The sequence below is a fragment of the Chinchilla lanigera genome, unplaced genomic scaffold (genome assembly GCF_000276665.1).
Source record: "Chinchilla lanigera isolate Chin_1 unplaced genomic scaffold, ChiLan1.0 scaffold00056, whole genome shotgun sequence".
Lineage (NCBI taxonomy): Eukaryota > Metazoa > Chordata > Mammalia > Rodentia > Chinchillidae > Chinchilla > Chinchilla lanigera.
Window position 1 is genome coordinate 932042 of NW_004955457.1, and position 13254 is coordinate 945295.

At 38.0% G+C, this 13254-nt stretch overlaps 1 protein-coding gene across 1 annotated transcript in view; it reads left to right on the top strand.

Moving 5' to 3' along the window:
• Positions 1-13254, top strand: part of Abca12 (ATP-binding cassette, sub-family A (ABC1), member 12) — a 176773-nt gene that overhangs the window by 46101 nt on the left and 117418 nt on the right. The window contains exon 4 of the mRNA XM_013520777.1: positions 12116-12269. Within this exon, the coding sequence (XP_013376231.1) occupies positions 12116-12269 (154 nt within the window). The remainder of the gene's footprint in view (positions 1-12115; positions 12270-13254) is intronic.

Consider the following 13254-nt stretch of genomic DNA (forward strand, 5'->3'; position numbering starts at 1 on the left):
TTTGTTTGGAACTCTGTATTGTCTGTATTGTGCTTGTGATATGTTGTAAAATGTTGTATGTCTGTTAATGTTTCCCTCCTTTTATCCTTAAAATAAAAAAAAAAAAGTAACATAGAACTACCATTAAAATAACACATGTCCTTTATTCAACCTTATCAAATCCTAACATTTTTAAGCAATATTGGTTTCAACATTTATTTCTTGTTATAATTTAAAGGGAATCAGAAGTTAAAGGCCTTACTCCTGTGTGAATCTCCCGGGTCCCATATTCTGCTTGTCTTCCTGCCTCCTTCCTTCCATTCCTGAGACCGTTATCATGAATTCCTTGCATGGCATTCCTACCCTTGTTTTGGGTTTTTATTACGCATTTATAAACCTGAATAATTCCATAATATTATTTTGGAGGTTTTTCAATTTTACAAATTACAGGTTTCTACAATAGTATCCCACACTTGTAATTCTTTTGTATTGTATATTTTAGAAACACTGTTATGCTTTGCTCAGCATCATGTTTCAGAGATACACAGGTACCATTGGATAGGTATATCATAATCTATTTAACTGTAGTGTTTGCATGAGCATTTAGATTCTTTTTAACCAATACCATTGTGATCGATGTTCTTTTATGTGTATCCGTATACACGTGTGTGTGTTTCTGTGGTGCACACTTAGAATTAGGCACATTTTAAAATTTATGGAATGTGACCAAATGCTTTCCACAGTAGCTTCCCCAATTTACTTTTCCCCACCATGGAGTGAGAGAGAGTTCCTATTGCTCCATTGGCCCCATTCCCCTCTCCAGCCGATATTGTCAGATTTTTTTTTTAAATGCCAGTGTGGAGTGAAAGGGGGTCTCTTGACTTTAATGTGTATTTTTCTAAAGTATTAAGTTTTCTTAAGGAAAACATAGGAAGTCCTAATTTCTATGCCAGTTTTTTAAATGGATAAATTTTGAACAATACAACTCAGGAAAATGCCACTGGGAAATTTTTCTCTGCTTTATTTTATTTTTTTTTTCTTTTTAATGAGACAGCAACTTTGATGAAAAGAAGATTTGCATAGAGTGAAGGAAAAGGCTAGTGATACATTGTGGGTTACCAGACAAGCCCTGGATCACGTAAATTGCCTTCTTCCGATTGGCAGAGGTCTTGGTAAGGGGCTCTGGTGTAGGAGAAAAGTCAAGTCTGACAAGCAGATGGGGTTGCTACCTGTCAACAGTCCCGCTGGAAAGAAAAGTTTGTGACACACTTTTTCCACTGGCAGATTGTCACATATATCATTTGTAAGTAGACGGTATATGAATACCAAAAACCTAATTATTACACAGGCTGTTGAGGATAGGTAGGATTCCCAACCAAAAGAGTGTCCCCAGGAATAAAAAATCTATTTATTGGAGAAGTTACTAAGCTTTTGCTGTATTTTTTTCCCTACACAGTGATCCCAGAAATATATTTCATTGGCCTTTTTTTTACACTATAGCACACAAAATTCTCTGTGATACTAACTCAGATTTCCAAATGAAAAAAGTCATTGTTAGTAACATATCTCTGTAAAGATAATTACTGAATTTCTTTTCTCCATATCATTACTCTTAATGGGTTACTGAAATCACATTTTAATTTCCAAACATAATTTTCCTCTTAAGTGCTTAATACTTCAACATGCTAATCTCCTTTTACAGGAGACTTTTTTGTTCATAACACTTGTGATTGATGGGTTGTCCAGGCCTTTTTCCTTGTGTAAGTGAAGAAATTGACTCAAGGTAGAGGGTCATCGATTCATAATGAATCATTTGCAAAGCTAGGATTAGAAGGGTGTTTTTTTTCATTCCTGCGGCTGTCTGGTGCTCCATTAACTGGAGTGATTCCCAAAAGTTCGGCCAATATGCAGCTCCTGGCAACAATCCATAACTTAGCTCAGGTGACCAGAAGGGCAAAATCTTGGGGGAGAAGTTGGAGATGACATTTTTGCGGCCACTTTGCACTATTTTATCTCGCTCAGTATTCCACACACCTGAGTGATGAGGGAAGCACAGTCCTTCAGTCCCCTCTTAGAGGGCACCACCACCTACAGGGTGCGATCATTCCAGGTAATAATCAGTCACTTTCTCTGAGGGGCCTGTGCTGGGGCAGGGCACAGGTACACTAGCACACATTGAAGTAAGTCTCTTGGACTCTGATAGTGTAATTTCTCTGTGTGTAAGAAAAACTATGCCCCTTCTTAAGACATTTCATTTTTATCTTATTTTATGGATATTGTAACCTGGGTAAATGATCACATTTTTCTGGCTCCTTGGGCTTAGGTCATTAGGATCCCAATTTGTGACAACCTTAATTGGGCGTGGTGGTGCATACCTGTAATCGCAGAACTCAAGAAGCTGAGGCAGGAGGATCCTTGTGAGTTCGAGGCCAGTCTGGGCAACAAAGTGAGTTCAAGACCAGTCTGAACTGCATGGTGAGACCCTGTCTCAAAAAGACAAAACAAACAAACAAACAAAAAGAACACCCCAAAATGACAACCTCTAGCATGCTCAGATTCAGGGGATCAATTATTGTGTGGGCTTTATGTTTCCCTTCCTACTCTCATTCAGATTTCCTTGTTATCATATTTTTTTCCCATTATAGAGTGTGTACTTTGATAAACCTCCTCTAATCCTTCTGGAATGAAATTTCCTTTCTAAACTGTCTTGGGTTTTACTGAAGGACTCCCACAAATAGTAATGCAAAGCACAGGGTGCTTACTGAATTACCATATTTAAGCCTCATTAGTGAGATGACAATTTACAAGTAAATTTTAATAGGTCAAGACTTGAAACCAAGAATTTTCTTATGTAAGAAACTTCTTTCTACAGAAGAAAGAATAACAGCTTTCGAGTTTTCAGGTCCTTGTCAGCTGGAACATGTAAGATCATGGATTAAGGCATTTTCTCGGTCTACCTCATTGGAATACTCATTCTTAGGACATTATGGAGTGCTAACTTAAAAGTACACACACAAAGCAGAAAATAAAAAAAAAAATCCCATTACCACATGTAAATATGGTATTAACTAAAGTTTTTCAGATTTTTAAAAACTGAAGCACTTCTTAGAGTTTTTAATATGCAAATATATCCTGGCTTTCCCAGAAATGTAGAAAGACTCCAGTTTCCTGAGTTTATCTGGCCCCAGAGTCTGGTTTAGGGAAATCCCTGATGCTCCCCGATGGACTCTGTCCGCACTTCCCTAAAGACAACACTGGAGAGTAGGGTAACAGGAAAGGAATTTCCTCAGGTGATTCTCTCTGTGCAGGCTTTGTGTGTTTACTGTCTCCAAGCCTGGGTGGTCTGCCATGCAGCTAAGCGTTAGTGCAGCTCCTTCCTCAGGGACCAGAACAGATGCCAAGCACTGAGGACAGTACCCTTTTTTTTAGGGTGCCGCAGTTCTGCTAGAAGCCCGCCCTGTCGCTGGATCAGTGGAAGGGGCAGTAGCTCAGGGAAAGAGCTAAACACAGAGGGGCTCACTGTGGGGTTCAGCACAGGAGCTCACAGCCCCCAGTACCAGTCTGTCTGCCATGACCCGTGGGCACAGTCACGCCTACTCTATGTACACCTGGTTTATTTCAGCCCTGATGGTACCGCAGGGCATTTTCCTAGTTGGATACATCCAAGAGAATTAGGAGTCTGAACTTTAGCGAGAGAATATCTTACAAAGCAATGAAAGTCCACGGTTCATTTTTCTGTCTTGTAACTTTAATTTAGAGGTAAAAAGGAAAAAAAACAGCTGATAAGATTTGGTTTGTACACGGCCATACATGGCCTTACATGGGGAAGTTTCTGAGATGAAACTGTGAGTCTTTGTTACTGAAGGGCAAGTTTTGGAAAAGCAAAATAATGGTCACTGTTAGGTCCATCTAATAAGACTCACAGAGCCCACTCACCTAAGATGAGCCCTGGACCTCAACATTCTTTGCCATGTGAGAATATTTTGAATACTATGGGTGAGATTCTTATTTTTAAACTTCCCCAGATTCAGTCCCTATGAGAGTTTATTATCTATAATAAATATGTTTCTGTTATGCCTCCCTGCCTTGAAAGAAGACATTTTGTTTAAAATTTAAATAGATTTGGCCGTAAGCTTTGGAATTCACCATCCAGCAGGGGATCCTTAATATTCAGAGATCAGGAGGTATATTCTGCTCTGGACAGTCAGGTGGATTATGGGACCCCTGGGCTGACTGTCCATTCAAGTCTATACTTACAGACCAAAGAGACACTACCCAAAGCAACAGCAAAATCCTGAGTCCAGATCACTTTCTTTAAAATCCCTCTTCTCTTAAAAAATGATCATAGTGATAAGTACCTACATAAAAACAGGAATTTTTACCTGCTTTCTCTTGGCTGTAGTTTCATAGCCAGAGTCCCCAAATTATCTCTGCTGGTACACTTTTTGTGCCTTTCAACATCTGTCTGCTTGTGTACTTGGCAGCAGCTCTGAGGGCTGTGGGTGATGTGGGATGGATCCCAGCAGCAGGATCCACCCAAAGGACCCAAGACTTGTTCTTGTTCCCTGTCACGGCAGCCACTGGATATAGGCAAACATTCCTCTTGAATATGCTTTTTGAATATAAGAGCTCCTTGCTGTAGGAATAAGGCATTTGGCTTAGCCCACACTGCCAGCTACAGTCCACATTTTTTGCCAGTAGATTTGAACTTGGAAAAGCACCTCTCTTACAAAGCAAAACTTGCCTGGGGAGAATTCAGAAGAATGCGTCATAGCACCACACCCACTGCGCACACAGTAATTGAAGCACTGCACCAGTTCATACAGGTACACATTATGAATTATTAGGGAGAGACGCACACCATGGAACACTCCTAACCATTCCGTGGTTCAAGGTTGAGCAACGAAGCCTCAGCTACTGAGTAATAAGCACGATAAATGATGCAACACAGCCTGGTGGGCAATGGTAACTCATGGTTCTTTGGGGCCTGTCGTCTTCGGTGTTCACAGGGCCTCACACAAGCTTTATCTAACTCACCTTCGCCGTGTTCCACTGGTGGCAAGGCCCATTATCCTCATTTTGGTAGGTGTGGAAATAGAGACTTTAGAAAAGTAACTTTACCACCTGTGACTCAGTGATTATACAGCAAAACTAGAGGTGCACTTGCTTTCTCGGTCCTCAGACTGTTATTCTCTCTGAGATACCAAGACTTAGCTGAACAAAATTTTGATTTTGTTAATGTCCTGAGTCATGTAGTTCCAGATCCATCTCTGGCATTTTGCCAACCATAAACCTGGATCAAATTGGTTGATCTCTTTGAGGTTCCCTGTGAAATGGGTAGAACACCTGCCTTTTCTGCCCTACAGGACTGTCACAGGGCTCATGTCAACTAGTGCACACTACATTCCTTCAGAAATCAAGTAGGATTTGTAAAATTATTGTTCTAGTGTTTGCTTTCACCTACATTCTTTCTTATACTCATGTACACTTCTGGGCATTTGGGAAATAGTGGCTTCCACATCTATTTTATAATAAAGTGTGATTAGCTTGAAAATCAGGGATGTTTCTGCTCCTCTTGCGCACCTCTCTCTGCCCTTCCCCTCCTCCATAATAACCCAGAATTATACTTTTAAATGTTAAAATAGAAATTTTCTTTGTTAAATAGAATGAACCATATCTAACACCTTACTTCTGCCAAGCACAATATGAGTTCAGTAACTATTTATTGAATATATAACAATGGCTTCACTTTAGGGGGTAGTAGATCCAGAGGTTGATATTATAGATATCAATGTGAATTAATTTTATTTTCAGAAAAACCATGGCCTAATGAAATTATGATAATAAATATCTTTATCAATCTATTTTTAAATGGCACATAAATAGAATGCAGGTTTAGCCATTGACTTTACAGCATCCACGAAATACACTATAAAAATAGATTTGAAATTGGAAACCTTGACCTCCAAATAATAACATACAGATATATACTATGTTAAAGTCATCATTCATTCTGAATCATTCATTCTTCCTACAATTCCCCAAAAGTTGGTGCATTCATTCATTCATAATTCATTCATTCATATGTTCAGTAATTCCTTACAGCATGCTCTACATTGTGCTAAGGACAACGTCATGATTTCTCTCTTATTTTTTACCAGATAGCCTATTCTTTATCCAGTGTCTAGAAAAATTGCAGTTTTCTTGAGTGACTATTTCTATCTGAAGCTTCAAAGTCACTTTAGTTTGAACCCTATGCTAAGGTCATGGCACACCACACAAGTGCTGAAGCCCTTGTTCAGAGGGATTGGAATCAAGAAGGGCTACTGCCTTTCATTCTCTCTGTTATGGGTGGTGGAACAGGACATCTCCTCTTAGACCCAACTGATCTTCCAAGTGGGAGGTGTCTGGGGGAGCAGCCTATGGATTCCTGATGTCATATTTTGAAATAACTTGAAAGATCAGGTTTCTATTGACAGTTTACTCTGTTAACTATGTCTTTAAAAATATATTTGAGAATAAAATTTCCTTAAAAACACCAGCAGAGTGAAAAAAAAGTCTCACTCCAAGAAATATTACAAATATACTTCTAAAATTAATTTCCTTTTCTGTATTTTCTTTATTTATATTAGAGAATTTAATTGCTTGTGTTTAATTACTTGAAGTTTTTGGATCGATTGTTTCCTCTACTCTCATCATCATGGTGCTAAACTTTTGTGGTGTTTGGCAAGGTGATTAACATTTGTGTGATCAAAAGGCCCGACACTTGTACTGCCAATGTAACCCTATGGCTGAAAAATTACAAAAAATATAATGCCTCCAACGAGGAACTCTATTTATCTTTAGTTAGAATTTTCTTTCCAAGATTTATCATTCTTCTCTTCCCTGGGGTAAAGACTAATTCCTTTCACCTAGAAATACAAAAATACCAGCTAGGTTGGGTTCTGACCTGTTTTGAGAAAAACACAAAGAAACGCAGTGGAAATTCTCCAATTCTACCTTTACTGTAATGTCTACAAATGTCACCAAGGCAGCTTACAGAACACTTCCTGAGGCTAATGATGTCAACTGGAGGTAGCTTCGTTACTTAAAAGACTGCAATATTTCTTTCTTAAATAATGCATTAAATGGAAAACATCACTTCTCTAAACAGTGCCAATGAGCAACATCGCTTTGTGCTCTTGAATTTATTAAAAATTATACTAAAGTAAAAATTTAAAAAATAAAGTAGTAGAGAAAGACTTTGGACAACAGTTGCATTCTTAGCTACTTCAATGAATAAAAAGAATAGGAGGAACACAGGGAGCAGCAGGAGAAAGTGAAAAGAAATGGAGATTCAGTAAAGAGAGGAGGTGGTGGGTACAAAGGAAAATAGAAAAGATTAATAAATAGAAGAAAGGGGAGATGAAATAGATTGGGTGCACTGAGGTGAGAAAAGTGTGGGGAAAAATGAAAACAAGAAATGAGCAAGGCAAGAGAGAAAAAGGGATATTCGCAGGCAGGTTTATCCTCCCAGGGACAGCAAATTAGAGACATGGGCCAAATCGAGCTAAATGCCTGTTTCTTTTGTAAGTACAGTTTTACTGGAGGACAACCAGGTCTGCTTATGTGCACATCATCCATGGCTGCTATTATACTACAGTTGCAGAACTGAGTAATTGTATGGAGACAATGCTACTCATAGATCATAATATCTACTGTCTGATTTTTAAGAAAAAGTTTGTAGTCTAATGTAGGGGAACAAAGACCTTGATGTATTACCTGAAGTGCCCATAAAAACACAGAACCCTGCAAAGTTTGGAATGAGGTTGAAATCTCTCTCTCTCCCTTTCCTGCTGTGAAGGGGATTGAACTCAGAGCCTTTGGCACATGCAAAGCACTGAACTACATCCCTAACCCCTGAAAATTTCATTTCTAATAACTCCCTGGGTGTGCTGATGTTATTGGTCCAGAGCCCACATTCTTGAGAACCATGCCTTCATCTTCACATTGTAGCACATAAATATTGTTCCCAATAAAGGGCTTTGTGCAAAATAGGGAAAACACTCAAAACTTGATCTTTGTTTTAAATAAACACTGATGCATTAGTTGATATCATAACTGCGTAAAAAGTTTATAGTTTGAAAAATTCTTGGAACTGAATCTTTTAATAATCTGGCTTCATTCTAACAGCATGGAGAATAAATATGATATAGTTTAAACCTTGGTAAATTTGTGGTTTGTTCTTAAGGTTATTTTGTGCTTTGGTTTGACTCAACTCTCCAGAACAGAACTGGACTGTGTCAATGTTAAGATGGACTGTCCTAGTAATGTGGCCCGTATCCATTTTAGAGGAACGACCTCTCCTTACCCATGGGGGTTAGTGCTGACTGCCTCTTCCTAGTGCTATTGAGAAACTAAATGGCTTGGGATTTTATTTCTCACCACCCTATCCCTATCCCACCTCCAGACTATGTTGGAGTCTTCTGAATTTGATCCCCATGTAATTGGTGGGGTTGTCAGTAGCTTTCCTCCTGAAGAGAGGCATAAACACTTTCCTGGGAGTGAGACTTTTGAGAGTCATCAGATCAAGAACTTTATCCAGCCTAACATCCTGGAAAGCCCCCGAAGTCTTTCTTTTTTTAATCTGCTAGATGTTCTGTGGCTTGCATCATTGTGATCTTCTTTCATTTCTTTCCTTCAGTCTGTCCTTTGCTGGGGCCAGGGACACCAAGGATTAGCTTTAACTTTGCCTTCTGTATGCTTTCTATGAGAAGTTTTGTGAAAGACGGAGAAATGTTACCTTTATCTTCACATTTGGGACTATAAAGGGAAACATTACTTTAGGAACTGAAAGTGTAAGAGATACCTTCAGAATAGAATAAGTTCGAGTTAAAATTAGTGGCTCTTGCAAACATTTGATGGTTTGATTGCACTGTTGTTCTGACAGTTGCTTCCTTCCACACATAACTGAGATGGACAAAAAATTTAAAAGTCAGTGACTTTTCACAGGAAAGCTGTGCTAAAGTTGAAATGCTTTTAATTCTGATTTTTCAGTTCTAGAGGATTTCCAGGTTTTGAGAAAAGTTGATGTGTATAAGAAATTATGGACACTGAAGAAAGAATTATGTAAACACTTGTTACTTGCCTAGCATAGTACATGGGATCCAGGAGCTCCTTAATCAGTGCTGTGGTTGCTTCAGTAGTCCCCTCACCCCAGTGAGTGCAGTCCTTGGTGAAAGGTTAAAGTAAAAGATGTGGCAGTCTGTGCTCTGCGTGGCATTGTGAGAACTGAAACTTGTGCTTCATTGAACCAATTTCTCATTTGCAAAATCCCATTCTAATGAGTTTAATATCATTTATTAAAAATCGGTACAAGGCATCAACTGTCTGTATTTTCAGCACCCTGGGAGCTTATTGTTAAAGAAACCCTGTGACAAATTTTCTATAAAGTAGGCTTATCTTCTGGCCATATCACATCAAAGAATGCTGTGGATTTAAATTCCTTCAAATTCCTTTCAAATGTCACAAGCTGTAATCAATGCCAGGAAAGATAGCACTGGGTGTGAAGCGCCACCTCTTCCTGGCTCTTCTCCCCATTCCATCTTCTCTCTTCCCGCTCTTGACATTGCTTTTTGCTTGAGCTCCCACTGACTTTAGCACTGGCTCACCCAGCCAAACCATTATGCTTAGTGACAAAGGATACAGGAGATGCTAAATAAATCAGTGAGATCATCTGATCATCCATTTCTGTTGCCCTTCTATCTACCTCCCATTTTCCCAGTTGAAGAAGATGTGTGTTTGAGCAGGAACAAGCCTATTTGGAGACCTGTAACCCGAGTGAGTGCTAGAGCTGGGTTCTGTGTTAGAAGGTGGAGTACCAGGATAGTGAACTTCCTGTACAGATTTCAAAGGCCTTGCTGTAAGCAGTTCATCACGGCAGGAGTTCACTCTAGATGGATGTGTGAAAAGCTAACAGGCAACATGACTGCTCCTCTCTAGCTTGTTCAGGGAGCTGCACGGGAAGAACCTTGATGGGAATCAATGGATCCACCTCAGCCTTCTGTGGGTTGATTATTAGGCAAAGTACTGATCTTTCTGCTTAGAAGGTACTCATGAACAGTTTGGTGGACTTAAGCTCTGTCTAATTTTTTCCAAGTTTTCAAAACTTCCATTCATACCAGTATTAGCATCCATACTGTTTACTTATGACTGCTGTAATAAATTATCACAAATTGAATGTTTTGAACAAATTCCCTATGATGAATGTGATCATTATGTGTACCTAAAATATACCAATAAATATAATTGTAAAAAAAAAACACAGGAAAATAACAGTACTTATTATTGACCATGCTGCAAGCTGGATGCTGAGAATATAATATTAGTTGACTACAAATCAAGGTGTCTGCGTGGCTGCATGTCTTCTGGACTTTCTAGGGGAGAATCTGTGTTCTCGCCTTTTCTGACTTCTAATGTTTTCTTTGTTCCTTGCCTTTTGGTGCCTTTCCCCATCTCCAAAGTTAATAATACAGCATTTTCCAAAATTGCTTTTTTCTGATAAAAATCCTCTTTCCTTTTCTTCTGGCCGCCAATCCTACAGTCCCTTTCATTTTCTTTCCAGTTTCTTTCTCGACGCAGATCTGTATTTAAGTTACTTGGATTAACTTTCTGTTTATTATGCTCTCTGCTAGTGTATAAATGCAGTCGTGTTGCTTTTAACATTTTTTAAGAAGCTTTGCTTCTTCCTCTTTAAAATGAAGGCAGACATCACTGACGCTCTTTAATAGACTTGTGAAGAAATTCAGGTTTCGCTTGTTGGACTTCAGTTTGGAATTTTCCCTTGAGGTTTCTAGACCTGCCTATTTTGAAAGTTTGTAGTCTCTGTATTTTCTGAAAGGGAGGACTCTAGTGTTTTAATACCAGACCTAATGGAAAAAATTTGTATTTTGTAGCTCTGCCAAATGTCTTGCCACCATTACATGTTGTAAAATAAACATTAAAGTAAATATAATAAATGCCTTTACTATTGTAGTTGTTTCCTATCACTAATTTTGGGGAAAATCTACTTATTCCTTCACATTAATTGCATTATTTTTAAAAAGGAAAAAAATTGTGCACATAGGATAATAGAAATATTATATTTGGAAGAGACCAAAAAGTTTCCTAGTACAGTATCTGAAAAGTTGGCTGCATCTATATATATTTTGATTACAGAAATAGCAATGTACATTGTGACATGAGTAAACATGCAGTAAAAGTAAATAAAAATTATGTGAGATATACCATGTAGGCAAAAAAAGCCATCAAAGCTCTTTTATAATGTCAGGTTTTTATTATACATGTGTTTAAATGTATGTTAAGAAATTACAATTATCTGTTCATATGCTCATAAAATATATTCTGTTCTCTAATCTATTCCTTCGAACACTGAACTTTTTCATATGAATTGAAATTTTATATGCTGCAGTGTGTTTTATCATATATATATATATATATATATATATACAATGTGATTTATTTTTAAAATATTTGAGGAAACATTTTTGAAATTATCCAGCTTTCCCATTGCTGGGACAAAATACCCAACAACCACAACTTAAAAGAAGAGATGTTTAATTTGACTTACACTTTCAGTTCATGGTCAGCTGTCTCCAAGACAGAAACATGATGGTGGAGGAGCAAACCTGCTTAGCTCCAGGCAGTGAGGAAGCAGAGCAGGGAAACAGACCTAGGGAGAAAAAGGCAAGAGACATATAACCCAAGGCCACGCCTCGATGGCCCACCCAGATACAACCAGAAATGTGCATCACAATTCCCCAGGTAGATCCAAAGCCAATCACGTTGACATGACACCCCTAACTGCAACAGTGCCTGTAAGTATTTCCTCAGAGTAAATCCAGAAAGAGTAATCAATGGGACAACAAATATTTTTATGTCTTTTGAGTCATGCTAGCAAATTTTAAAAAGTCAAGGCAAAATATCTTTCAGGCTGGCTTCTATTGCATAGTTCAGTTCAGCTGCTGAGATGGGTTGAGTTTGGAGGTCACAGACAGTCATACTGAACAGAGAATTTAACAAAGTGGAGTTATTACCATATTTTTTTCTTCCAGCAAACATGTCATAGTGATGTCAATATTGTTTTGTTAAATTTCAGGTTACCTCGCACCTCGAAACCTTCCTAGTACTGGATTCTTCCCATTCCTGCAAACCCTACTCTGTGACACAGACTCTAAGTGCAAAGACACCCCCTATGGGCCACTAGATCTGCTTCGCAGGAAAGGGATCAAAGATGAGCTGTTTAAAGACAGGTAGGGGAACTTCCCAAATGTATTGAGTTTTTCTGAGAGCTTAAATATTTTTTTTCTTATGAGAAAACCGTCCTGCAAATCCATCATGTAAATAGTTAAGACTGCGTTTTCCCTGGTGATGTAAATGTGAAAGCACAAGGTAAGTACACTTTGGAGTCGATATAATTATGTGAGATCAAGCACACTCCACTTTCAGTGAATTACTCAGATTTTGCTTTTTAAGATGAGTGGCTAAAACGTTCCACTTTACTTCCCTCAAAGATGTTCCCACCACATTGTCGATCACACATTGTCCTAAGACTTACTCACAAGCATAAGATAAGCTACAGGGGTATTATCCCCAAGAAGAATGACACATTTATATTACTCCAAGTGGTACTTCCAGATATAATAAAATTCAGAAAGTGCAAGTAAGAAAATTAAGGGTCTCCAAATTCAAAGTAATAAAGTTGAAAGTATACATAATTAAACAACAACCTTTAAATTAGGTTAATGTGTGCTCTATTTTATGGGATGAAAAGCTGCTGAAGAATGAAGGTAGGGAATGTCGGCCATTTCCAGCCTGATCATTTACAACCACAGTTTTCCTTCTTGGGATTCTGTACCTAAAAAAAAATCCCAGGAGCCTACTTGTCTATAGAACTGAGAGCAATATTATAATTGAGTTGACCATGGGATCATTCTGTTAGGGATTTTTTTAAAGTAACTTCTGAGAAAATATTACACTAATGTATAACCGGAGATATTTGGTTCTTTTTTAAAAAAAATTTCTTTTAATTTTGAAGATTAAAAAAACCTACCAAAACAACAATGAAGACAAAAATCAAACAACACAAAAACAACAAAAATGATACATCAAATTTAAATATTAAATTCTTTTTTTAAAGAGCATCATCATGATTTTGGTCATCACACAATATGGCGGACATTTTAAGAAAGAACAACTGCAAGCTATTTAGCATCAAACATAAACATGTCAAGAATT